The sequence below is a fragment of the Arvicanthis niloticus genome, chromosome 26 (genome assembly GCF_011762505.2).
Source record: "Arvicanthis niloticus isolate mArvNil1 chromosome 26, mArvNil1.pat.X, whole genome shotgun sequence".
NCBI lineage: Eukaryota > Metazoa > Chordata > Mammalia > Rodentia > Muridae > Arvicanthis > Arvicanthis niloticus.
This window is the reverse complement of record NC_133434.1, coordinates 31,183,763-31,210,601: the sequence shown is the minus strand read 5'-3', so window position 1 is coordinate 31,210,601 and position 26,839 is coordinate 31,183,763. Positions and strand designations below refer to the sequence as shown.

At 47.7% G+C, this 26,839-nt stretch overlaps 1 protein-coding gene across 5 annotated transcripts in view; it reads left to right on the top strand.

The window, feature by feature from the left end:
* Positions 1-12,981, top strand: part of Gramd2a (GRAM domain containing 2A) — a 41,690-nt gene extending 28,709 nt beyond the window's left edge. For 2 of the 5 annotated variants that reach the window (XM_076925476.1, XM_076925480.1), the window contains exons 2-12: positions 852-944; positions 2,177-2,234; positions 2,589-2,664; positions 3,219-3,322; positions 4,709-4,807; positions 5,080-5,151; positions 5,626-5,721; positions 7,454-7,598; positions 7,836-7,932; positions 10,458-10,562; positions 10,751-12,981. In XM_076925476.1, the coding sequence (XP_076781591.1) occupies positions 852-944; positions 2,177-2,234; positions 2,589-2,664; positions 3,219-3,322; positions 4,709-4,807; positions 5,080-5,151; positions 5,626-5,721; positions 7,454-7,598; positions 7,836-7,932; positions 10,458-10,562; positions 10,751-10,754 (949 nt within the window). In that variant the 3' untranslated portion in view covers positions 10,755-12,981. Of the gene's footprint in view, positions 1-851; positions 945-2,176; positions 2,235-2,588; positions 2,665-3,218; positions 3,323-4,708; positions 4,808-5,079; positions 5,152-5,625; positions 5,722-7,453; positions 7,599-7,835; positions 7,933-10,457; positions 10,567-10,750 lie in introns of those variants that run through there. The other 3 variants (XM_076925478.1, XM_076925479.1, XM_076925477.1) reach the window with 3 other exon arrangements.
* The last annotated feature ends 13,858 nt before the right edge of the window (positions 12,982-26,839 follow it).

Here is a 26,839-nt window from a genome sequence, read left to right as displayed (position 1 = left end):
CTATGCTGAAATCTCAGGCTTTACTGATAGAAGAGCAGGAAGGGGGAACCCTAGTCTGTGGAACTGCTGGGTGGAGGTGGAACCTCAGAGGCTCCTAAGAGGCCCCAACTGCCCAGGGGAAGAACATTTTCTTCCTCCTGAGTTGAGACATTTTTGAAATAGTTTGGCTATTATGGCTGAGGTACTCTAACTGTCTGAAGGTGACTGAGGCCACCACTTCCTGTTCTGGGCAGCCCCACCCATCCTAGCTGTACTCACAGCAGGCAGACTGGAATCTACCTTCCACATCTGTAACTTTTGATAAAGGAGCCTGTGCACAGTGGCCTTTCCCAGAACCTGAGAGTTTACAGTAGCTGCCTGGGCACCTTTGAAACTTCTGCTTTCAGCGTGAACAAGTCTCCGTCCTTCCTCTAGGGTGGGGCAGGAGGCTCCACTCTGCCTGGACTAGCAGTTGCCTAGGAGTTAAAAGAAGGCGGACAGACTGATTTTCTGTTGTTCTGGGCCAGGCATTATCTGAGCTTTAGGTCTCTAGGCAGTGTACTGTGGGAGACACCTACCAGTGACAAAATGCAAATGAAGGGGATAAATCTTTGTCTATCAGATTGACAGAGGTGAGAAAAGCCTAATATACCCATACTAGTGCTTGGATGTGGAGAAATAAAGTCCCTCTCGGAACGCTGGTCACTGGGTTAATGGGCACAGCATTCGAAGGGGACTCCAACTTATGACATCTTAAACTTTACCCTGTACATCAAAGGGTAGGGGACAGAGCAGCTGCCCTGGACACAGTGGAACTAAAAGGAAAAGATGCCCCTAAATTTCCCTTTCTAACATAGAGCATTTCTCTCTAGCAACCAACAAATGCACGGGAAGATGGCGCCTCTGAAGAGCCATGTGCACTGCACGGAGAAACCAGGAAAGGTCCAGGAGCCCCCAGATAGCAGGTGAGGCCTCTTCCCAATCAGAGATAAGTCCAGACTGGGAAGGGTGGGAATTGTCAGGCTATAACTTGATTACCAAGGGGACCTTAAGGGGCTGGGAAGATGCCTCAGTCAGCAAACTACTTGTCTGTCCAAGCATGAGGACCTGAATTCAATCCCAACACCCATGTGAAAAGAAAAAGGCCAGTTACGTTGGTGTGTGTTTGTAATTCTGGTGCTGTGGAGGGAGGACCGGAGGATCTGCAAGGCTTACTGGACAGCCAGTCCAGCCTAACTGGACTGGTGAGGGACACTGCCTCAAAAGAGGAGAATAGCTTTCCTAAGGATGACATTCAAGGTTGCCATCTGGCTTATACACACAGACACACATACATGCACACGCACACACACATGCACACACACACAAAGGTATGTATACACACACAAGTATACACACACATGCACACATACACACACACACACACATGCAAAAATATGTATACACACACAAGTATACACACACACAAGCATATACACATACACACCTGCACACATACAAATGGGGGGGGGCAGGATCCCTTAGCATGCCTTGTAGGTTGGACATAGACTGCTGAGGCCTCTTCCTCCCACCCTCCAGCCTGTCCCCATGTTTTGGGACTTAGCAGGGGCCAGGCTTCTCAGGTTACTAGTCTCCATCCTGCCCACCTGTCCTTGGGCCAACCTGGCCAGGGCAAAGCTTTGTATTTCAGCGAGTTCTTTCCTGATCCGTCACCTCAGTAAGTCAGTTGAGCGTGCTGAGTGTCTCAGTGAGGAACTGCAGGCTGCCCAAGGAGGCTTCAAGGAGGGCAGATTTGTCCAGATCATGGCCCTGGCGCTGTGAGTCTACTCCTTCCATTGTGTACACCCCAAAACTGTGGTTCCTGAACCGACACTGCTTGTGCCTCTGCCTACTTCTTGGCTAAAGAAATTGGAGTCTTTGCTATTCAGTGTTTGGCAGACTGATGCTCAGGCCAAGCATACCTTTGTGGGTGTGGCACTCAGATCTGCTTGAGAAGGGGGCCTCGTGAGTGCCCTTCCCCAGAGAGGGGCGGTGTGCTTGCAGTTCTTATCATTTTACTGTGTTTCTTAGAGAAGGGCCTTAGTCTCCAATCTGCTCCAATCTTCTGGCTCAAAGCCAGGGTAGAATTGGCACTGAGAGGATACTTGGGTAGGACTCAAGGGTTTCTTGTGCCTGGAATGGAATGTCTCCTTTGCAGTCTGCACTGGTCAGAAGGCTCAAAGGGTGAAGAGATAAAGAAGTATGGCCGGGAAGGGGTAAGTGTGTGTGGGCTGCCTCTGTCCTGCTCACTGAGGGAAGTGCCCTGGGATGCCCAAACTCACTGTTGGCCCCTTGGTCACAAGCCTGTTACTACAGGAACCCAGGAGACCTGAGTAAGTGCCCTTGCCTTGGTCGGGATAATGTGTCCCCTCTAGTCATTGGCTCCCTGTCAGAACTCAACGTTAACAGGAGATGAGCTAGGCTTAGAACTTCATACCTGTTTACCAGAGGCTTCAGGCAAAGTTTCCAGGGGGGTCCCTGTGGCATTATCTCCTGGTGGCTGGAGCAAGGCCCTGTGGTGGTCTGATCTCTAGCCTCTAGTCTCACAGAGCTGGGTCTTACATTTGCAGACACTACTGAGCAAATACAACCAACAATATCACAAGCTGTTTAAAGATATCCCCTTGGAGGAGATGGTTCTCAAAGGTGAGCTGTTTCCAGCCCACGGCTGGTAAGCACCCAGGTCATCTACTTGGGGTATCTTTATGCTTAATTTACATATGGGAACAATTTAGATGCATTTGGTCCTTTTTTCTTCAAATGCATGAGGAGTTGGGTGGTTTGGGGTGTGGAGTTGAGTTATGCAGGTTTGCTTGAGGAAAGGGAAGACTGTCATCTTTCTGTTCCCCTCTCACCGGTGAGTGTTGTCCCCTGCCCAGGCCTCTCACTGAGCATGGAGGGACATTTACACAATCTAGACCCCTTCTCTCGGAAGGGTAAAGCCTCATCCTGGGGTAACAGAAATCCAGTGCTGGAGACCTGGGCTGGAAGTTGTTCAGACCTCGTTGGTAATGGAGAAAGAGAAAACATCTAGCAGTCTGATGGGGTGGGGTGGGACACTTGGGATTCTTGGAAGAGTCCTTTGAATACTTGTGGATAGATTGTCTGGGATGGGGACAGGAGAGGTTGAGGACAGGTGAAAAGATGGATTCTCTGGGGGTAACCTTACTCATGGCTGGTTTTTCTCCTGTGATTCTCAGTGTGTTCCTGTGCCCTCCAGAGAGACCTCCTTCTCCACGGTCGGCTCTATATCTCACCCAACTGGCTTTGCTTCCATGCCAGCCTCTTTGGCAAGGATATCAAGGTAGTCATGAGTAGCAAGGGTTGCTATTACCCAGGAAGGCCCCTGCCCTGGACCAGGGAAGGGACAGTGTTCTGTCCTGTGGGCATGCCTCAAGCCATTCTTGTTCCCCTGTGTGCTCAGCACAGGGTGAGGCCTCTTACTGGTTGGATGTGCAGTATCAAAGATATTTCATCCCATGTTCAGGGAAGCAGTTCTTCTGAAACACAGGCCTGATCTGGCCTGAACAGTTGACAGCTAAATTATGCTAGCTTCAGGTATCTTAGAAATGTTGTCAGGGTCAGAGAGCAGTGTCGTTTTTATGGGGAGTCACTAAGAGCCAGCTCAGGGGACTTGGAATCTGAAGCCGTGAGTTATCAAGGCTGGGGCAAGCAGAGAGGGATAGTTGGAAGGGTACCCTGAATAAGAAAGTGGAAGGTCACAGGGCAGTGGTGGCACACGCCTTTATTCCCAGCACTTGGGAGGCAGAGGCAGAGGCAGAGGCAGAGGCAGAGGCAGAGGCAGAGGCAGAGGCAGAGGCAGAGGCAGAGGCAGAGGCAGAGGCAGAGGCAGAGGCAGGCAGAGGCAGAGGCAGAGGCAGAGGCAGAGGCAGAGGCAGAGGCAGAGGCAGAGGCAGAGGCAGAGGCAGAGGCAGAGAGGCAGAGGCAGAGAGGCAGAGGCAGAGAGGCAGAGGCAGAGAGGCAGAGGCAGAGGCAGAGAGGCAGAGGCAGAGAGGCAGAGGCAGAGAGGCAGAGGCAGAGGCAGAGGCAGAGAGGCAGAGGCAGAGGCAGAGGCAGAGAGGCAGAGGCAGAGAGGCAGAGGCAGAGAGGCAGAGGCAGAGAGGCAGAGGCAGAGAGGCAGAGGCAGAGAGGCAGAGGCAGAGAGGCAGAGGCAGAGAGGCAGAGGCAGAGAGGCAGAGGCAGAGGCAGAGGCAGAGAGGCGAGAGGCAGGCAGAGAGGCAGAGAGGCAGAGAGGCAGAGAGGCAGAGAGGCGCAGAGGCAGAGAGGCAGAGAGGCAGAGGCAGAGAGGCAGAGGCAGAGAGGCAGAGGCAGAGAGGCAGAGGCAGAGAGGCAGAGGCAGAGGCAGAGGCGAGAGGCGAGAGGCAGGCAGAGAGGCAGAGAGGCAGAGAGGCAGAGAGGCGCAGAGGCAGAGAGGCAGAGAGGCGCAGAGGCAGAGAGGCAGAGAGGCAGAGAGGCAGAGAGGCAGAGAGGCAGAGAGGCAGAGAGGCAGAGGCAGAGGCAGGAGAGAGAGTGGAAAGTCTAGATGCCCCCTGCTACCACACACAAATGTGGCATCACCAGGGTAAACATTATTGGCTGAGTGCTAGCTATGGAAAGCCAGTGCAGAGAGCCAAGGGTCTGTGTTCTTTCGGGGTAAGTCCTGAGAAAAGCATGTCCCCCCCTATCTCAGGTGGTCATTCCTGTGGTATCTGTGCAATTGATCAAAAAACACAAGATGGCAAGGCTCCTTCCCAATGGACTGGCCATCACCACAAACACCAGCCAGAAGGTCTGTGAGTCTCTTGTGCCAACATCTCCTGTCCTTTCCCCATCATACTCCAGAAATTCAGGGCCTGATACTGGCCTACCCCCAGACCCTTACTTGTCCCTGTCAGGTAGCTTTCCAGCATATGTTTCAGACTAATGAGATAGGAGAAACTTTCCCAGGTGGGAGGTCTTGTTGGTTCTCATGGCCCCATAAACTTAGGGGCTTATCCCCAATTCATAGACTAAGACGTCCCGTCTCACTCTAGTTCTTTCTGTTTTCGTTTCATGCCCCAGTATGTCTTTGTGTCTCTGCTTTCCCGGGACAGTGTATATGACATGCTGAGGAGGGTCTGCACTCACCTACAGGTATGGAACCCAGAGGCAAGGGCTGAGCTGGGAGACTGCATCCAGGTCTTGGGAGAAGGCAGTGAGGGGAGATTAGCCTGTCTCTCTAGCACTGGGGAATGGGAGTGGGGGCTGGGGGTGGAGGAGACTGAATGTCGGGGCTCAGAGCACCAGAGGCTGTATTTGGACTGTGCATTACTGATCATCTTTTGGTTTGTCCCTGTGTGTGCTCATCTGTCCGTTTGCCCTCACCTGTGTCTCCTTAGTAGACAGGAGGCTACTTCTCAGTATGACCCCTGGCCAAGGTGCCAGAGAAGTAGGGAGGGGGCAGGGCCATAGAAAATGAGTTAGTTGAGTGGGGTTTGCCCATCTATAGTGGTACAAGACACCCCTAACCTCACACAAAGGCTGTGACCTGGGCTTTGCCTGACACCGAGTAGCTTATTCACAGGGGTCTCCCTGTGTTTGATCTTGCCTGTTCTCTTTCCTCCCCAGCCTTCCAGCAAGAAGAGTCTGAGTATAAGGAAATTTCCAGAAGAGGCCCAGTGCGAGTCCCCGGTGAGAGCTGAGGCTGGGAGCAAGGGCCTAAGAGTGAGCAGGCCTTCAAAACTTTGGGACTACCATGTAGAGTTAGGGCACCAGGTTCTAGAGCCAGTGGCCACACTGTGCCAGAGGGTATCCTAGACTATATGCCATGTGAACTGCATAATGGGTACTTAGCAGACTAGCTCTCTCGGAGAGTCTACCCTGACTCTTAGAAGTTTATCCTTCAAACACGGACCAGGTTGAATCCCATACCAAATGCATGCAGAGCCAACCATCCATTCTTTCTTTTGGTGGAGGAAGGAGGACCTTCAAAGCCACAGACATAATCCTTAGAGAGGAACTCCAAGGCCAGAGGCTACAGAGGTGGCTCAGTGGTTAATAATAGCATCAGTGGTTCAGAGTGGTTGCTGCTTTTGCAGAGGAGCTGAGTTCAATCCCCAGCATCTACATGGTGGCTCACAACCATCTGTTACTCCAGCCCCAGGGGATCTAACACCCTCTTCCTGCCTCTCCTAAGCTAGCCAAATACATGTGGTTACACAGACATCAAGGAGACAATTCCCTCCAACCCCATACATAAAACCTTTTTTTTCTTTCTTTCTTTTTATTAAAGATTTATTTATTTTATATATGAGCACACTGTCACTCTCTTCAGACACACCGGAAGAGCGCATCTCTCCAGCCCTACATAAAACCTTTTTAAAAGGAACCTCAAGGCTGGCACCGACAACCCAGACTTCTACCTTGCTGAGACTCCAGCAGTTTCCTCTGGGAGCTGAGGCCCTGGAGTAGGGAGAGCTGAGTTTGAGGGCACAGATGGAGTGACAATAGCCTCAAGGTGTTTGGTCCTTCCTCAATAACTATTAAGCATTTAGCCAAGCATGGAGTATACAGAACACCATGCAGGGGGGCAGAAGGCGATGTCCCCTGTTGTACTGATAGGAACTGTAAGTCACCTCTGCCAAGGTCAGTGGGTGACTCACAGTAAAGAGCCTGGATTAGAAGAGGCCATAATTTGTACCATCCGAGGTCATCTTGAACTCAGATCTGAGCATGTACCAGATTCTCCGACCTAACATAGCCGGTGAACTTCTCCACCGTGGACTTCAAAGTTACTGTTTTGGGGGAGGGAGTCTTATTTTCTTTGGTGGTTTAACTACCGGTACATTGGCCACACTTGTAGGAGGAACTCAAGCTCAACAATGAAAATGTAACAGACATGAAAGTCGGAGGGGGGCTAGTTGGGAAGACAAAAAGGATGGGCTGGGTGGAAGGGGAAGTCTGAAGAGAAGAAATGGGGTCCATATGGCTGCAATGCATTGTACATATGTTTGAAATTATTTTATTTATTTATTTTTTTATTTTTGTTTTTTGGTTTTTCGAGACAGGGTTTCTCTGTATAGCCCTGGCTGTCCTGGAACTCACTCTGTAGACCAGGCTGGCCTCGAATTCAGAAATCCGCCTGCCTCTGCCTCCCAAGTGCTGGGATTAAAGGCGTGCGCCACCACTGCCCGGCTGAAATTATTTTAAATGATGTAAAATTCAGCCAAATGTCATTTTAGTAATAATATTGAACCATATAATTACAGTTATTAATTCATAAAAGACTGTTTTTGGCAGAGGGATGCCACAGCCAGAGAATAGCTAGGGGAGACATGTTGTTGCTATAGTCTTCTCCTACGTAGGCAACTGGATTGGGAAAAGTAGGGGAAAATGTTGATAACCCTGGAGTGGGCTCCTTAGGACAAGGGGTACTCATGTTCTGTCTTCTCTGCAGGAAGTCCTTATCCCCGAGATGAAGTGGAGAAAAGGATGCTCGTCCTCCCCATCCCTGTCACTCCCAGACAACATCTCTTGTGTCTCTCGGATACCCACAGACTCCACAGATAGCTGCTTCCCCTCCATGAAGCCTCCAGGGTCTGGTGAGTTCAGGATCTTGTCTGTGGCAACTGCTTGCAGAGGCTTAACCCTTTCTCTTCTGTGCAAAGGGCCCAGCACGGCCAGCCAGGCTTCTGAGAGCTGTTTCTTTCTTTGTCCAAATCGATATGGGAAATCCAAGAGCCCAAGCAGCTCCAGCACATGAAGGGAGGGGGAGCTGCCCCACCCTGACTGGGGCCCCTTGTGCCTCAAGAAGATGCCTAGCTGCTCTCCCATTGCAGAGGCCGTCTGTGAGAAAGATGCACTGGAGGAAGAGCCCACCACGGACCAGGAATTGAGGCTGTGGGACTCCCGGCTTCTCAAAGTCATCTTTGTGATGTAGGTGTTTATACTGGGTGTGAATTAGGTGTTTGAAATTGGGGTTTAAGGGGTGGTGTGGTTATTACCTAGACCCAAGGGAATGTTCCAAGTCAACTCAAGCTCTTGGGAGGTTTCTGAAGGCCTCATGGCTCATCCTTCCAGCGTTGTTTCTCAGTTCCTGTATTTAGAATTCAGGCAGTGCTATGACGAGGGGCAGTGTAAACTGCTGAGTAAAGGAACAGCTGCTTCCCTGGCTTGGGGGAGAGAAGGGGCTAACAGAATTGAGGAGCCCATCAGATCACTGAGAGAAACACTAACCTGGGAAACACACGTTCTCCCACCGCCTACCATCAGGACAATTTTCAGGATCTCTGGCTTGTCTGCATCCACCTCCTGCTTTACTTTTATTTTTTAATATGTATATGTATGCATGTTCAAATGTATGTGAGTGCATGTATATGCCTATACACATGAAAGCCATGGGTTAGCATTAGGTGTTTTTCCTGGTTGCTCTCCAACTTATGTAATGAGGCAGGGTCTCTCATTTGAACCGGGGGCCGGGGGGAGAGGCTTTATAGTAATTCCCAAAGTCATCTAGGACCAGAGAGTGGCTGGAGGGATGAGCCTGATTTGCAGAAGAGGGTATCCCCTGCTTGTGGAAATAAGGTGAAAAAGCCAAAGATTTCCTAGAGTTACAGAGAGGGCATGGTCTGTGACACAAGACATCAGTCAGGCCTTCCCTTCCTGTGAGTTGTGATGGGTGCAACCCAGTAGACAGTTGGCAAAGAACCTCTGCTCTCCACTTTGAAAGACAGTAAGGCCGGGCAGTGGTGGCGCACATCTTTAATCCCAGCACTTGGGAGGCAGAGGCAGGCGGATTTCTGAGTTCGAGGCCAGCCTGGTCTACAGAGTGAGTTCCAGGACAGCTAGGGCTACACAGAGAAACCTTGTCTCGAAAAATCGAAAAACCAAAAGAAAAAAAAAGAAAGAAAAAAGAAAAAGAAAGACAGTAAGGGGAGTGGGAGAGAAAAGAGAAGAGAAGGCGAAAAAAACAAACTCATTTATTTGGCGGACTAAAAACTCAGAGGTTTCAATTTGAGATTGGTGGCTGTCAATCCCCAGTAAGCTTGGTGAGCAGCCGTGTGCTCGGTGGTGTGGGTCTCAGAAAAGACTGAGGTGGGTGTAAGGGGAGCTTGGAAAGGTCACCCAAAGAGAGAGGAGCTGGGATATGGGACCCCCAAACCCCTTCCCGGTTTTGGCACCAAATGTTAGATGGCATTGATAGAGGCCATATGGGAGAAGAGGGTGGAAGACGGGCATCTCCCAAATAGATTTCTTCTTTAACCAGAGCAGCTAAGGGGCCTCAGTCTCTATGGAAGTGGGACTTTGGGGATGGAAGAGTCCTGCAGGTCAGTTCCCAAAGTCTGGAAGCAACAGATACCAGTGGGTTTAGTATGTGCTGCTTAGAAGTTTCCACAGGTGTTACATCAACTTTCCTGTCAAGACCTTCTCAGTCCACCCAAGGTAGTTAACCCTTCATCATCCACATCCTCTGTGTCTAGGCTTGGTTTATAACCTTGGTCCCTCTAAGGGAATGAGCCTGCTGCTTTAAAATTGACATCACCTTAATGGCTGTCAGGAGGGTAGGAAGAACCACGGTGGCCAGTAAGAGGGCAAGTAGGATAGTAGCTTCGGTTGTCTGGCTGTGGCTTTCTCCATGGCTCCGCCGAAGGGCTTGAATTCCTGCTTGTTGGAATTTCTGAGAAGACAAGCCTTAGGCCACCCCTTGGGCTTTAGGAAAACTGGTGCCAGGGTCTGCTGTCCAATGGACAGGAGCAAAGGGTTCTTTAAACCCTCCAATCCGGGAACAGGATAGTTCTGGTGCTATTTCTGCTAAGCCTCTGGAGACCGATGCCCTTTCTTCTAGAGAAAGGTCCAACTTCTAGCCAGGTCTGTGATGCTCATGGCTATAACCATGAGGCTAAGGCAGGAGAATCATGGATTTGAGGCCAGTCTGGACCACTCTGTAAGTTCTAGGCTAGCCTGGGCTATCTATTCAGACAGTATAAAAACCAAAACTAAGCTAAACTAAAGCAATAGCTGGGGTTGTAACTCAGTTATAGAGTGCTGGCCTAGCCTGCATACAGCCCTGGGTTTGATCCCCAGTCCCGGATAAATGACACAAGACTGCACATGGCTATAATCCTAGCAACCGGGAGGTGGAAGCAGACGGCTCAGTATTTCAAGGTCATCCTTGACTACAGATCCTGTCTGAGGTCAGCCAGGACTGCGTGTAACCTTGTCACAACAAAACAAAACGGAGGCTGGAGAGACGGCTCAGCAGTTAACCCTGCAGAGTTGTGTGTCCTATCAGAAAGTTCACAACCGCCTGAACTAACTCCAGGTATAGGTGATCTGATGCCCCCTTCGGCCTCTGTGAGCACCTGCACACACATGAATACAAGTAAATCTTTAAAGCAGAACAAAAGCAGAAAGTCAAGAACGAGACAAGAGTCAAGCCCCCCTTGTCCCTGTCTCTCTAGGATCTGCTTTCTAGTTCTGTCCTCATCCTATCTGGCATTCCGAATCTCCCGGCTGGAACAGCAATTATGTTCCCTGAACTGGGGCAGTCCACTCCCAAGGGACAGGTAAGGCCCTTCCTCTTCCTAATACCTTTGGGATAGAAGGTAAGGGTCAGGCTGCCACTGATTGAATTTGGCCCTAAGCAGGGTTGGGTCTGTGTGCAGGGTACACAGTTCTCACTCTGGCCCACTCTTGAGAGGAGCAGGGTCTCTAGACCTTTCCCCTTTTATCTAGGCATCTTTCTTGTGTCCAGGTAACAGCCACTCGATCTTCATCCCACACCTTATCCAAGGATGCTCTGGTGCTGCCTTTCCCAAGGATTCCTGGGGTTTATGCTGTGGCTGTGCTGAGACTGAGTATGAAGAACACATTCTAGATCCTTCCTCCAGACCCTCCCCCAACACTTCTTCCCTCAGCGAGTGATCTGAAGTATGTGTTTACAAATTAACCGGCTCCTACAATTTTTGGACTCAAATGAAATGTGAGACTGTTTCTGTGTTTTCATCAGTTGAGGAGTTCTGTACACTAAGCTTCAGCGACCACTTACGTGGTAGAGAGCACATTAACTTGTTTTATTGTAAGCAATGGTTCTGGCACACCGACAGAGCCCTGGGGGGCCACCCCTGGGGACAAAGGGCATGCCTTGATACCTGGATTGCTGCTTGCTATCACACAACACAGTGTGTGTAGGGGGGTTGGGCTGGGAGTTGTTGGAGAAATAACAAAAGCACAAACCACCTCTGTGGGCTCTGCAGCCTCCCAGTGTTCTGTGATCTCACTCGGGCCTCTCAGAATCTTTGCTCAGGTGCCCAGAGGACTTTTCTTCAGGGAGACAGGCACTGGAGGAGCCTTTGAGAAGCCTGGGATATGGAGAAGAGAGCGAGTGGCAGGGCTTATTAAGAGAGCAATCTTAGTGTTCTGAGCTGAGTTTGTGACTTTGGGCTGACCCTGCAGGAGCTGTCTAACTGAATTTGGGAAGATGCCACCTGTAGGAGAGGAAGGGTGTGGGGCTGAGATCGGAGGTCCCAGAACTCCCATTCTGGAGCACCCTCATCTTTGGTAGGACAAGGGGAGCAGGTACTTTGGTATTTGGTAGTAAGTCTATTTCCATTGGTCACAGACATTCCCAAGGCCCTAGACATTAGCAATAGGAAGGCAGGGAATTTGATTTAAGGTCTAGTGGTTGGTATACTTCCTGCATGGCCAACTGCACTTGTCAGGCTGGCTTGACTGGGCAGTAGGATCCAGCAGGGTTGCAGTGTTGAGCCCTTGTTGGCAGAGCTCACTCAGTCCACGGACCTGCAGTCCATATGCTATAGGACACTCTGCAGGATTCTGGTAATCACAGACGTGCCCCAGATGGGCTAGGTTCCGTGCAGAGACAGGTGAAGAAGATGGGTAGGTGGTGAGATCAGTGCACACTGATGGTTTTGCCATAGAGACTCTTCCCCATCTACCTTTCTTCTAAAAAGAACTCTTGTTCATCTCCTCAGGACTCTCATCTGCTAAGACAGTGCCTTTGAAGGTTCTAGAAGGGTCTTAGGGAGGAAGCCAGAGGTATCAAGGAAAGGCACGGGTGGTGAGTGGATTGGTGCTGAGAATACATAGCCACTGTTACCCTCTCTTGTGCTGGGCGGGTAACTAGCAGAGGAAACCCCGGAGGAAATGCTTGCAGGCTGTGGTTGTCTCATTAAGGACAAATTCAAGCAGGACTGGAGAGAGGGACAGTGGGTGAAAACTTCCTGAGCTTAGGCTGGAGGTCTCTCCAAGGTCTCCCTATTCTAGTTCCTAGGCTTGAACATGGAGCCCAGTCTTGTATGTTGTTTGTACCAAATCTTTACATCTCAGGTGAAACCCAGTGTCCATTTGGTCCTCCTTCCAGGGTTGAATCACACCAAATGTCCATCCTCCAGTGCCCATCCATCCTTTTGTATTGACCATCCTCTATCACCCTTTCTCATCCTATTGCCATAGAAACAATCCTCCTTCCCCCAGTGCTTCCCCTCCCTGGTCCCTGCCGAGAGGTCAGAGTACAGATCCATTCTCTGAGCCTTGCTAGGTTGAGCTGGGGTTCATGAGAGGTGCCAAGTCACAAGTGGCTGTGCCAACATGCTGTGGAAAGCCCATTCTCCAAACAAGGCTGAGAAAGGGCAGGAGGCAAGCTGTGGGGCAATTGACTTTGGAGGTAGACTTGAGGCCAGAGCTTTGAGTGATACGGGTGTGTCCATGCCTCTGGAGGGTCCTCTTTCTGCTCCTCCCCTTGGTCCTCCCGTCCTGCTCCTCTAGAGGAGCTGCGTGTCAGTTGTGATTGTTCATAATCTGTGAGTGTTTATACATTCTCTTTGCATGGGCTAACACTCCTCCAGTTCTCAAGAGTGAGTTGTTCCACCCTGCCATTAGCCTTCGAAATTTTTAAAAATGGGTTAATTCTATGGTACTGAAAAAAATGTTTTTTTAAAAATAAAAACCTTGATTTTTCTAGTATTCTGTGGTGTGGAAGTTCATTTTATGTATGTGTGTGTTTGTGTGTGTATGTGTGTGTGTGTATGTATGTGTTTGTGTGTGTGTACGTGTGTGTGTGTGTGAGTCTGTGTGTTTGAGGACATTGTTCTTCAGGCACCATCCACCTTGAGACAGGGTCTCTCTCTCTCTCTCTCTCTCTCTCTCTTATTGCTTCTTTGTGAATTTCACATTGTGCACCCCAGTCCCACTCATTCACCCCACCCCTCTGTACCCACCCTCTACAATTGCAACCTCTCTCACAAAGAAAAAAGAAAAATTAATGAACTAAAAAAAAAAATCTCTCCATGCAAACTGCAGTGTGCCGCACTGCACCCTTCTGTCTATGCAATGTTACTTGCAAATGTTCGTTGCAGTCACTGGTGTGGTTTGAGGCCTCTGGTTTCTGCTGCACCATTAGTACTGGATCCTCACCGGGATATCCTGTCGCTGCTCAGATCTTGCAGGACTGACCCCTTCACTTGCTCCAGTAGTTCATAGACAGAGCAGAGGTCAGGTGGGCCAGCTTGTGTCTCTCAATGGGCTGTGGTGAGATGAGACTGGGCTAGACTGGCCTAGTCAGCCCCAGTGGGTCCTGTTTCCACCTTCCCAGGGCTACAGTTAAGCACGCTCCACCATGTCTGGAGCTTTGTCATGTGGTAGGATTGAGCTCAGGCCATCATGCTTATGTGACAAACACTTCATTGAGCCATCTCTCCAGTCCCCATTTTTATCTGAATTTTTTGAGATTTTATTTATTTTTTTTGTTTGCCTGAATGTCTTTCCATGAGCCACATGTATACAGTGCCCAAGGAGGCCAGAAGAGGGATTGGATCCCCTGGAACTGGAGTGACAAGACAAGTTGTTAGACAGTAGTTAAGGAATTCAAGTCTTCAAGAAGAGCAACCACGCATGTAGGCCAAACACCAATGCATATGAGATCACCTTTTTATTTACTTTGGTAGGAGACGACTCAGTAAAGTACTTACCGTGTAAGCATAAGGACCTGAGTTCAGATCCCCAGGAAACGTGCAAAAGCTGGGGTAGGCATCTGGAAACCCAGCATGGAGGAAAACAGAGATAGATAGTATCTGTGCCTCACAGGACAGCTAGCCTAGCCAAGTCAATGAACTCTAGGTTTGCAGAGACCGTGTCTCAGAAATAAGGTGGAAGGCTGAAGGATGCTCAGGGCTTAAGACCACTTGCTCCTTTTGTAGAGGACCCAGGTTGGGTTTCTAGACTTCACAACACACAGCTCACAACTATCTGTAACTCTAATTCCAGGGTATCTGATGCCCTCTTTTGGCCTCTAAGAGCACTACACACACACACACACACACACACACACACACACACACACACCTTTTAAAGATAGTCATGGAAGACATCTGATAGTGATCTTTGTCCTTCATATCCTGAGGTTGTCCTCTGATTTTCATACACCTTATGGCCATGCACATCCACATTAATATACATGAATTTAAAAAAATTAAGCAAAGTTTTAATTTTAAAAAGGTGAACTAGCCAGGCGGTGGTGGCACACGCCTTTAATCCCAGCTCTTGTGAGGCAGAGGCAGGCGGATTTCTGAGTTCGAGGCCAGCCTGGTTTACAGAGTGAGTTCCAGGACAGCCAGGGCTACACAGAGAATCCCTGTCTCAAAAACAAAAACAAAAACAAAAACAAAAACAAAAACAAAAAAAAACCCAAAAAAACAAACAAACAAAAAAAAGGTGAACTTGGCCACAGAGGTGGACCATGATAAAGGAGGCCGTGTGAAACTGTTGCTTTGAACTTATAATGAGCTTATGGAATGAAACACTGCTTTGAACTTTTTGTGACAGAGCTCAGTGACTGCAGAAGCTGGAAAAGAACATTCATGTTTAAGAAACAGAGAAACTATCTACGTGACTCTAGAATACCAGCCAAGTGTGGTGGGGGTGGGAATAAAGGGAGTTTGAGGGGCTGATGAGGGGCTCAGTAGGTAAAAGTGCTTTTGCACAGGCCTTAATCATTTGCATTTGAGCTCGGGGATCCATGTAAAGCTGGAAGGAGAGAACTGATTCCACAAAACCGTGCTCTGAGCTTCACACCTATGAGCTTGCCCCAACACTCACAATAATAATAAGTAAATATAATATTTAATAATAAGTAAATATAATATTTAAAAAGTGAGGCTGGAGGGCTGGGCATACATCTCAGTGGGCAAATCATTTGTCACACATGTTTGACTACTCGAGTTTGAGCACAGGGAACTGATTCCACAAAGTTGCCCTTTGACACAGACACCCCCCCCCCCACACACACACACTATGGCATTCATGTGCCTATGCACACACCATACACAACAATAATAATACAATAATAAATAAAACTAAATTTAAAGAGGCTAGCTAGAGAAGTGAACAGCAAAAAAAAAAAAAAAAAAAAAAAAATGAACATGGTGGTGTCACACACCTTTGATCCCACCACTCAGGAGGCAGAGACAGGGGGATCTCTGTACGTTCCAGGACAGCCTAATGTACAGAGTGAGTTCTAGGACAGCCAGGACTGCACAGAGAAACCCCGTCTCAGACAAACAACAACAGCAAATCAAAAACCCTCAAAAACAAAAAGCCCACCACTGTAGGCTTAGATTTTTCAAAACCTATTTTAATAAGGGTTCTTTTTTTTTTTTTTTTAAGATTTTATTTATTTATTTTATGTATATGAGTACACTGTAGCTGTCTTCAGACACACCAGAAGAGGGCATCAGATCCCATTACAGATGGTTGTGAGCCACCATGTGGTTGCTGGGAATTGAACTCAAGACCTTTGGAAGAGCAGTCAGTGCTCTTAACCACTGAGCCATCTCTCCAGCCTAATAAGGGTTCTCAAATGCTTTGATTTCCCTTCTAGCCCACTGACCACTGTAGAGGAGAAGAAAGGTTAATACGGAAACAGGGGATGTGGACCTGTTTAGAAGTGGCTCTTTGGGGCGATTCCAAACACAAATCAGTGGTGGGAATCCATTCCAATCCGCAAGCCCCAAACACAAATCAGTAGCAGCGGCTTGATCCAGAAAAACCTTGAGGCTCTGCTGCATCGGCAAGAGTCTTTAGGAGTGACACGAAGCAGCTGGAACAACACAAGAAGCTCCGTGGCGCTTTTCTTTCTATAAAGTCACAACAAGTGAAGATCAGCAAAGACCAGCAAAGTGTTGCGAGGCGAACCAATGAGCACCCTTCACTGTCTGCTGGGTTCTACTTAGACTCCTTCCAAACGTCACACATCCTCTCATTGTGTCTGCCTCAGCAAAACATCCTCTGATATCACAGTTTCCAGAAAAAAAAAATCACAAAACATAACTGAGTCTCTAAAGAAACCAAAAATTTCCACTTCACACCACCACGCCAAGAGAACAACAAAACCAACCAACAAACAACAACAAAAACAACAAATAACCCAATTATAAAACAGGCTAAAGATTTTTAGAAAATAATCAATGGCCAATAAAAGACTGGTCAGCATTTCTACTCAAGTTAAAAAAAAAAAAAACAGAGAGAGGCTGTCATAACGGTTAGGAGGGTGCTGTCAAACAGAAAATCGCAAGTGTTGATGAGGAATTGGCGCACTGAGGGGAAGAGGGCACGTGGCTTATGGCTGGAATAGGAGAACACATGGGTGGCTTGCTCAAGGCCCTACACTCCTTCCCAGCACCAAGGAAAGAAAGGCCATAGCTGCTGTGACAAGATGAATGATTTTTACCTAAACTAAAAAATTAAAAATAACACAGCAATTTCATTTGGGAATACTCTCTTAGTAGGTTTTATTGCTACAAAGAGATACCATGACCACCACGGCAACTCTCCTAAAGGAAAACTTTTAACTGGGGCTGGCTTACAGTTTCAGAAGTTTTGTCTATTATCATCAGGGTAGGAAGCGTGGCGGTGTGCAGGCAGACATGGTGTCAGAGAACTGAACAGTCTACATCTTACTCCTCAGGCAGCAGAAGGAGGCCGTGTGGCACACTGGGCATAGTTTGAGCACAGAAGACCTCAGACACCACCCCACATGGTGACACACTTCCTCCAGTAAGGCCACACCTCCTAATAGTGCCTATGGTCAAGCATTCAAATACATGAATCTACGGGGCCACTCCTTCTCCAATCACCACAGATGTGCACTCAAGAGAGTTGAAAGTTTGGGCTGGTAGGTTGTTTTAGTGGTTGCCGAAGCCAAGTGGTTTCTGTGACTAGAAGAAATAAACATTTGGATGTAATTGGAAAATGTGGCTGACTAGCTGCAGACTTCTGAAGAACCTAGGGAAAGCCCAAGGAACCTCTTCAAACTACACTCCCACTTCTCATCCCAGGAAACAGCAGCGTCACAAATGGGGCACACAATCCCATCTTTCTTGTTTTTTTTTTTTTTTTTTTTTTTTTTTTTTTTTTTTTTTGTTGTTGTTGTTGAAATGAACTAATCTTACTGGTAGAAATCACGAGATGAGTATCTGTGGCAGAGCTTGAGTGGAGAGACACGGGTCCCAGACGGAGAGGGAGTCTAGTGGAAGTAGCTCTCAGGAATGAGGGGTGTATCTCAGTCTAGCCAAGATATCATGAGACTCTGAATCCCACCCCAGGTGCCCACGCAGCTGTGGGTGCCCACGCAGCCAGCACGGCTCTTGCAACTGACTACCGTGTCCCTAGGACACCTCCTGCCACGTAGCCAAGTAGATGAGCTCCCCACAGCTGTTCTGCCCCAGAAGTAAGAAGAAATGATTAAGAGAAATTTCTTCCAGGAGGTTTTGCCTGAAGACCACTTCAACACTCCCGCAAGAGGGAGAGAGAGAACACAAATATCCCACTAGGTGGCAGCAAAGTGCAGCAAGAGGACGTCATTCTCAGCAACAGTCCCTCCCAGTATCTCCTTGCTGGGTGAAATCTGGCCCAGGCTTCTGGTTTGTAATGGAAGAATAGACTCTTCAGGCAGGCGGTGGGGCCATTTCCCCCAAATAGAAATAGCTCAAGCCTCTGCCCGTTCTGCGCCTCCTGCCTGCCTACTACTCCTGGCCTGGAGAAAGGCGGACAAACACTTTCAAGGATCCTCTAGATCTTCTAAAGGTTTGGCTGCCAAGAAGGCGGGCTGGTTGATGTGAAGAGCAGGTGTGTCTGAACAGCATGGGTGGACTGACAAGGGTGGGGAGCTGAGTTTCTAAGGACACAGAACCCAGGCTCCCTGCTCCCGTCCACTCTTGTTAATAGCATCCTCTCTTTGGGCACAGAATGAAAGAAATCTGGCTCCAGTTGAGTGTGAACCAAGATGTCAATAGCATCCTCCTACTTTACTCCCCCCCCCCCACACACACTTTACTTAGGGTGGTTTGACATGTGACTGTTACATATACTTTGTCCATCAACGCTGTGTGAGAAGGTGAGGCATTTAAGCCTCTGAATCCATAACCAGAGAAACTGGAGTTCTTCCCCTTGCATGACTGGTCTCCAGATAAGGGGGGGGGAGGGGCTGCTTACTGGGCCCCTTCATGTCAGCAGGGCTCCCTGACTCCCTGGAATGTGTTCCTTCTTGTTTGGCACCCAGCACCTGGCTCCCAGCCAAACCTGGAGTTGCTTGGAATGTGATGCCCCCACTCAGTTCTCTCACGGGATCTCAGACAAGGCTCCCTCTTCTGCCTGGGGGAAAGGCCAGGCCTGTGTGGAGCCTCATCCTACAGTTGTGACTTCTCCTTTCTAAGGACCTCAGACTCTCCTGTGACAGAACACAGAAGCACTTGGGTGGGGCATAGAGGAGGACACTACAGAGCTGGGTCCCCAGCAGAGCAGAGGCTGTGCCATATTGATATCTTATCCCCCTGGCAGCCTTCTAAATTGGGCTGGAGTGGGCCAAGTTACTCACAAGCTGTTCATTAACTTGCTAAACGCAGAAAGGTTGGCTTGGGCACCGCTCTGGGAAAATGTGACACCCACGGCTCCTAGATTCAGTGGAGCATGAAGGCGTATTAATTGGTGTAGGATTTCTGATGGAAGTTTTTCTTCACTGCTAGTTCCAAATGGCAGACTCATCGGAATGCCATGCTCTCTCCAACACATAACTGCATGCGAGCAGTTTGTGAGCTCCTGGATGTATGCTTCCATAGATACCAGGGGACTATCATTTTCCAGGCCCTAGACAATGTGCTTTTATGCTCAGCATCTCATTTGACTGAAAACAGCCACACAGCCTTCACACTTGACTGTCAACACTAAGACTGATTAAGTCTGAGATATGACGTGGATCCCCTTCAGGGAGTTTAGTGAGGGGCAAGCTAGAGGCATCAGCTAACTTGGGGACCTATGGGTAAGACTGAGTCAGTGGATAGGTGTGCAGCATGTGTGGGCTTCAAAGCCTGAGGGAGATTTGGATGAGAGGAGAGTCATGTGCTTGTGGGGTAAGGTCAGAAAAGGATGGTGTTGGGAAGGAAGGCAGGTGAGCCCTTCAGAGAGGCAGGGCTCCTGCATAAGCTCTGAGCATCCGAGGCTGCAGTGAAGACGGAGATTTCTTCCAGTCTCTCCAAGCTACTGGAATGACTGCAGCTTAAGAATGATGAATAAGCTGATGGTTTTAAAAGTCTCAGAGTAGTCTTAGGTCAATCGCTTATTGGCCTTTTATCTATGACCAAGTGAAGAGTCTAGATCATGTTCCCGGGTGTCAGTAGCACTTGTGTTTGTGGCTGGATCATTCTTCATTATAGGGGTTGTTCTATGTTAAGATGTCATGTACCCCTTACCTCTGATTGTGACAACCCAAACTACCCCCTGACATTGCCAAGTGTCTCCTGTAGAGAGAACAAAACTGTGTCCAATGAAAAATCACTAATCTGGATGGGAGGGAATTAAACTGACAGGTTTTTTAACTTATTGTTGTTGCTGGTGTGTGTGTGTGTGTGTGTGTGTGTGTGTGTGTGTGTGTGTTGCCAGAGAGTGAACCCAGGGTCTTGTGCTATACTGCTGAATACACACCCAGCCCCTGAGCTACAACACCCAGCTCAGCAGGTATTTTCTTAGCACTCTGATCAAGTCTATTGACTTTTGGAATAGCTGATAAAGTAAAATCATTTCCTTGCCACAGAAATCTGTGGATGCTAAGTAATTTCCGGGCCTAAGTAGGTTGTTCTGAACATCAGAACATTTCAGAACAGAGACCGATGTGACAGATAATGTCCTACAGATAAAAGAGTAGCTGAAAGCAGGATTCACTTCCTACCTGATCTCCCCCCAAGCCCATCTTATGCAAGGGCCACTTTGACAGATAATGTCCTACAGATAAAAGAGTAGCTGAAAGCAGGATTCACTTCCTACCTGATCTCCCCCCAAGCCCATCTTATGCAAGGGCCACTTTGACTAAGGAATGCCCAATCTGACTAAAGTGGAGATAGACAGAATGGGCTGATCTTGCATATGTTCTGAATGTGAGAGCAAGACCACCGGTCAAATCAGAGCTAGGGTATTGCAGAACTTAAGCATGACTTCATGATTTGTGGCTCGAAAGAATATAGAGACAGATTGGAAATGTAGTGTTCGGGGCAGGTGAGATGGCTCAGTGGGCGAGGACTGCCAAGCCCAAGGAGCTGAGTTAACCACAGGGACCCACAGGGTGGAAGGAGAGAGCCCACTCCTTGAGTTGTTATCTGACTGCACCTCTACTGATTAAATAAATAAATAAAAAAAATTAAAAGAAATTAGAAGAAATTAGAGTAATGAACATGCTAAATCTGAGACAAGTTTTAGCCAAGTGGGGATGTTGAGTGAGTGATGGGTTAGGAAGCATGAGTGTAGGGGAGAAGCCGAGACATAGCTTTTGTGGATTTCTGTTTAGGAGAGAAGAGTCTCACTATGTAGCACTGACTGACCTGGATCTCACAGAGGTCTGTCTTCTTCTGCCTCTCAAGTATTTTGTTGTTGTTTTGTTTTGAGACAAGGTTTCACTCTGTAACCAGCTATCCTGAAACTCACTATTGAGTTCCCTAGATTATCTTGGGAGTCATGGCAATCCCTCTGCCTCAGCCTCCCAAGTGCTGGTATTACAGTTCTGAGCCACCATTCTCTGCCAGCCATAGGAATACATAAAAGCCATGGCATTGGATAAGCTTGCCAAGGGAATGAACGTTAGAGCAGGGGCTGATGCAGGTGTTACTGACAGCTAGTTGCCAAACGCTGGCAGAGAGACCCGCTCTAATGCTAACAAATTTAGTTCATTTTACTGCTCTACTTCAACAAATGCTTGGTTTGTTTTGTTTTGTTTTTTGAATAGTTTCTTACAGCCAGAGGGTGGTGGTGCACATCTTTAATCCTCACATTCGGGAGGCAGAGAGAGGCAAGCAGATCTCTGAGTTCCAGGACAGCCAGATCTACATAGAGAAATCTTATCTCAAAAAAATCAAAATAAATAAATAATTGGCTTTTATTCTGTAGCTCAAGCTGTCTTGGGACTCACTGTGTATCCCAGGCTGCCCTTCAAGCTGTGATTACAAGAATTACAGGCATGTGCAAAATACCAGGATCCACTTGTGATTTTTTTTTTTTTTTTTAAATTTGAAAGTGACCAAGAAGTTGCCAGTCTGGGACCTCCAATATTTTACTACTCAAAGTCAATGGTTCCTTTCTTACCCCTCCTCTCCTCTCCCCTCCCCTTCTCTCTCTCCTTCTTCCTTTCTCACCCCTCCCCATCTTTCCTTCTTTCTTTTCTTTGATTTTTGAGACAAAGTCTTGCTACATGGCCAGACGGTCTTGGGCTTTCAGTTCTCCTGTTTCAGTGTCCTACATGCTGGGATGACAGAAATGCACCCCCCACCCCCACCCTGCATCCAGCCCTACAGGTTATTCCTGAGACCCATTTCCTATCGTGGCAGGAAGCCGAGTTCTCAGTCTTTCAAGGCTTTCTAAGACTGCTTCGGATTTCCTTGGTCAGACCATGCCTGTCTGCTGTCTCCTGTTCCTTGGTTGTAGCCTTTCTGCTTCATGGTTTCTGCCGCTCTTTACCCTCTCTTCTCTGAATGGTCCATGGAGTCAAAGTGCAGGAAAGGTTAAGGCAGTGTTCAGCTCAGGGTCCTTGGGCCACATGCCATCCCTGTGACCAAGAAAGGTCAAGAGTGTAGCTCAGTACAAAACTTGTAAATGTACTTAAGACATTGTGACATTTGGTTTTGGCAATTGGAAATTTATTTGTCATGAGTGTGTATGTGTGTGTGTGTGTGTGTGTGTGTGTGTGTGTGAGAGAGAGAGAGAGAGAGAGAGAGAGAGAGAGAGAGAGAGAGAGAGAGAGCGCGCACCGTGTAGCAGCCAGGGGTTGGTGGCAGTCACGGGAGTCTTCCCACTCAGTCTTCAGGCTAGCAGAGCAGGCACTTTTATTTGCTGAGCCATTTAATTTCTCCCTCTTTTTTCTTCAACTTAATTTTTTTTTCCTGTAACTCAATTGCACAGTTCCCCACTGTGAACTTTGTAAATGATTTCATCACATTGCAATGTCAAAAGGTTGGACATGCCTGAGAGCCTTAGCGGAGTGCTACGGCGCGTAGCAGAAAGCTCCGGATTCAGAACGCAGATGTCCGACTGGAGAGAATGGGTAGCCAGCCATTCTCTACAATAGTAAGACGTTCCTCAATGGCTTTGTCCTGTGCAGCCCCCACCCTGTCTTCTGCCCTTCTTCTAGGATGCTTCCATCTCGCTGACCTCCACGATGGCTTTCTGTTCTAGGACTCACACAATTTCTTTGAGATATCCATTGAAAACCCCTAATTTCTTTTCTTTCATTATTTGTAATAGTTGCTCTGTCTTGTATCCATGTCCACATATGACTAATCCTTTTTAAAATATATTTTTCCTTTACCTTACATGTTTAAAAGACTTCTTTGTTATCTGTGTATTTTGCTCGCATGCATACACGTTCACCATTTACATGTGTGATTCCCAAAAAGGTCAGAAGTACCAGATCCTTCGGAACTGGAGTTACAGACAGTCGTGAGCTGCCATATGGGTGCTGGGAATCAAACCCAAGTCTTCTGTGAGAGCAGCTGGTGCTCTGACCACTGAGTCATTTCTCTAGTCCCTCCTTTTAAAACTAATTAGTTAATTTTGATTTTTCAAGACAGGGTTTCTCTGGGTAGTCCTGGCTATCCTGAAAAACCCTTTTGAAGACAAGGCTGGGTTTGAACTCATAGATCCACCTGTCTCTGCCTCCTGAGTGCTGGGATTAAAGGGGTACACCCCACCCTTGGAAACTAGGGAGGCTACATCCAGTTTTTGTTTCTAATAGTATTTTTCCCTCTCTACTGAATAAAACAGAAAAAGCACCAGAACTGTTAACAATCAAGAAATAGCCTATGTTGGTTAAGAACATAAATTCTGGTTGGGCTTGGGGCCACACACCTGTAAATCCCAGCACTGGAGGGGAAGGCAGGAGGATCAGGAGTTCAAGCTCATCCTCAGTTACAAGTAAGTTTAAAGCCAACTTGGGCTGGGCTCCTCTAGACAAATTAAGTCCCCCCCCCCATTTCCCCTCCCTCTCTCATGCACCCACCACCACCACCTCCACCACCACTAACAACAACAACAACAACAACAACAACAACAACAACAACAACAACAACAATAACAACAGAAAAGGAACACCTGATTTGGAATCAGTATATCTGCATTTAAACTTGTATGTACTTGGCTTGAGCAACACCAAGTCTCAGTGCTCTCTTTTCCAAAAGAAGGATGGAATGGAGCAGGCTGAGTCTGAAGAGACAGCTCAGGGGTTAGGATCCCGTGATGCTCGTCTTGATGCTCAGAGGACCCCAGTTCAATTCCCAGCACTCGCCTCAGGCAGCTCACAACGGTCTGTAACCTCAGCTCCAGGCTGCCCTGCGCACACACCCACACCTACAAATAAGTAAAGATAATAAAACATTGTGCAGGTTGAGCCTCAGGAATCCAAAATCCAACAAGCTCCCAAATCTGACTTTTCGGGCGCAGTATGAGGTGAGAAATAGGAAACCCTATGAGAGCTATCTAACCCCAGCTTCTCTTTCAGGTTGACAGTGATTATCATACAAGAAAAATTCATGCCTCATCCTCAGAACATCCTAGGATGTAGAAATAGCAAATGTTAGTTATTATCTGCTGAATTTCAAGAAAGAAACGTAAGCTGTGTATGGAGGTGCACACCCGTGATTCCAACACGCAGGATGCAGGAAGCCTGCCTTAGGTTTGAACGTCATTCTGGTCTATGTAGCAAGTTGCAGATTGGCCAGGGTTACATAGTGTGTCTCAAAAAATATCAATAAATAAGCAAATATAAAACTTGATACTGGCAGAGCTATCTGGAGCTAAACATAGCTTTATATTATATAACAGTCCATATTGATTTTTTAGACGGTTTTGGCTGAGTCTATGAAGGAATGTAAATTGTACATATACTTTGATGACTTTGAGAGATTTGGGCAGGGACATTGAGACAAGATCTCATGAGGCTGAGACTGGGTCTTGAACTCCTGATCAAGCTCCAGCTTCCATTTCTCAAGAGCTGAATTACAGCCAATGTTTTGCCATGCCTGGCTCTGGTATGTTTTTTAATTGACACATAGTAATTATACCTACTTCCGGGATGCTTGCTAGATGCCTACACCATACTTCTTCATTCCTCAAGGAGAAATTGTGATTCTTATTTTATCTAATGTATTTTCAGATACACTTTATTTATTTATTTATTTTTTTTACGTACACCTGTAGAGATTGGTGAGCAACTTGTAGAAATTGGTTTTCTTCCACGGTGTGAACCGGTTTGAACTCAGGTGCTGGACTTGGCAGCAAATGCCTTTATGCACTGAGCCATCTCTCTGACCCTTTAAGGAGAAAAATTGAAAAGAAAGTTACTGAAGGAGCACTATATCACTGGAATTCCTAAGAGTCTGAAGTCAGAACGAACCCAAATCCCAACAGTGAGGATAAACATGGCTTAGAAAATGACACTCTATTAGCCTGATATAACTAACTCCCCGTTACCTTTAAAATTCTGCTTGCACATGGGTTGAAATTAGGTAAAATGTGAAACCCCCGAGAAAGTAGCAGGCCAGTTGAAAAGATATCTGTAGCTAGATTGGCCAGTTTGGTGGGTTCCTTATTTTCTGTCAGGTTACTTAAGTTCATCGACTCCTCACCCCATAACTTGGTCTTAAGCCAGCACGCAAAGTCATATAGATTAGTGTGGCATTTGATTTCTGTGGCTGTGCCATGGAAGGAAGATGGTCTTCCCCACCTTTGATAAATAGCTTCTGTATTCTCATTTATCCATTTAGCAAACCATAAGGAACTGACCTGGAACTCACTCTGTAGACCAGGCTGGCCTCGAACTCAGAAATCCGCCTGCCTCTGCCTCCCAAGTGCTGGGATTAAAGGAGTGCGCCACCACTGCCCGGCTTGTGGTGTCTCTTTTACAACTTAGTAGGAGAGACACAGTACCAAAAATGATATGTGATTTGGACCCACTGAGAGGGCTTCTGGGAATAAACAAGGGAAGCAGACTGGTCTTGGGCATCGGAGAGGATTCACCTGAGAAGGATCAGCAGAGGCTGGTGCTCATTCCCCTCCTGCCCTCCCTCTTCCTATAGTAGTAGGGCCTTATGTGTGTTAGGTAGGCAAGCACTCTACCACGGAGTCAAATTAAGCCCTGTGTGAGAGGTTTAAGGAAAAGAACCTGTGTGTTGGAAGAAATCGGGTCAGAGGAGTCTAAGGTAAGAATGAGGGGCTGGTGAAGAGGCGAGGTGAGTAGGGGAACCAAATTATTCAGCTCTCTATTGAAGACACTGGCAGAAAACAGAGAGGAATAGAGTCTGGGGAGCATGAGAGCCCTGGAAAATACTTTAGAAGATATTCACTAGCTTACCCAGAGAGTGGCTGTCTTCTTAGTTTTGTTTCTGTCTTTTCGAGACTGGGTGTCATTCTATAGTCATTCTGAACTACAGTCCTGGGATTTACTGTGTAGGCCAGGCTCAAACCTGCAATATTTCTCTTACCTCTGCTTTCCAAGGGCTGGGATGGCAGGTGTTCATTGCCATACCTGGTGTGAGAGTGGTTGTTTGGAATGGGGTGGCGGGGTGGTGGTGGTGGTGGTGGTGGCGGGGAGGCAGACACAAAGAGACACAGACATACAGAGAGACAGAAACACAGACAGAAGAACATGAATTAGAGGATATTTGCGTGTAGAATCAACAGGACTAGAAAGCAGACGGATGTGGAACGTATGAGAGAAAAAGTCAAGGATGACTTTAGGGATGACTCTGGGGAGAATGGGGAGAAACAGGCTGGATGGGGAAAGATGAGCTGAGCTTGGGGATTTAGTACATGTGAGGATGCTAGAGAATCCCCAGGTGAAGATGTGCAGCAGGCACACGGATATACAGGTTGAAGCTTGGAAGAGGACTATAGGTCTGACTTGCTAAAATCTGTCATCAGTCTTGGTAGTGTCCAGCGAGAATAGGGCGGTGGTACTAAACCCTAAGAATACAGGGTGTGGGGGGAAAAAAAACCTGGCAAGTTAGAAAGTGACAGGAGAGAGAAAACTGGGTCTTGCATCAGTTAAAGGAAGAATGGTTTGAGAAGGAGGATTTAATGCTATGTACTCTGCTAATAAAATAAGAAGCACTAGTGAGGGTCATCTGTGGAGGACAGAATCCAGATTAAAGTGGGTTGAGAATCAGGAGGGAGGGAAGCAGTTACAAAGCCCAGTACAGACACCTGGGGTGAGGCCCTGAGGAGGAGGAAGTACCAAGCTAGTATTTAGAGGGAGACATGCCTTCATGGATTTTGAAAGATAAAAGAGTCCACACAT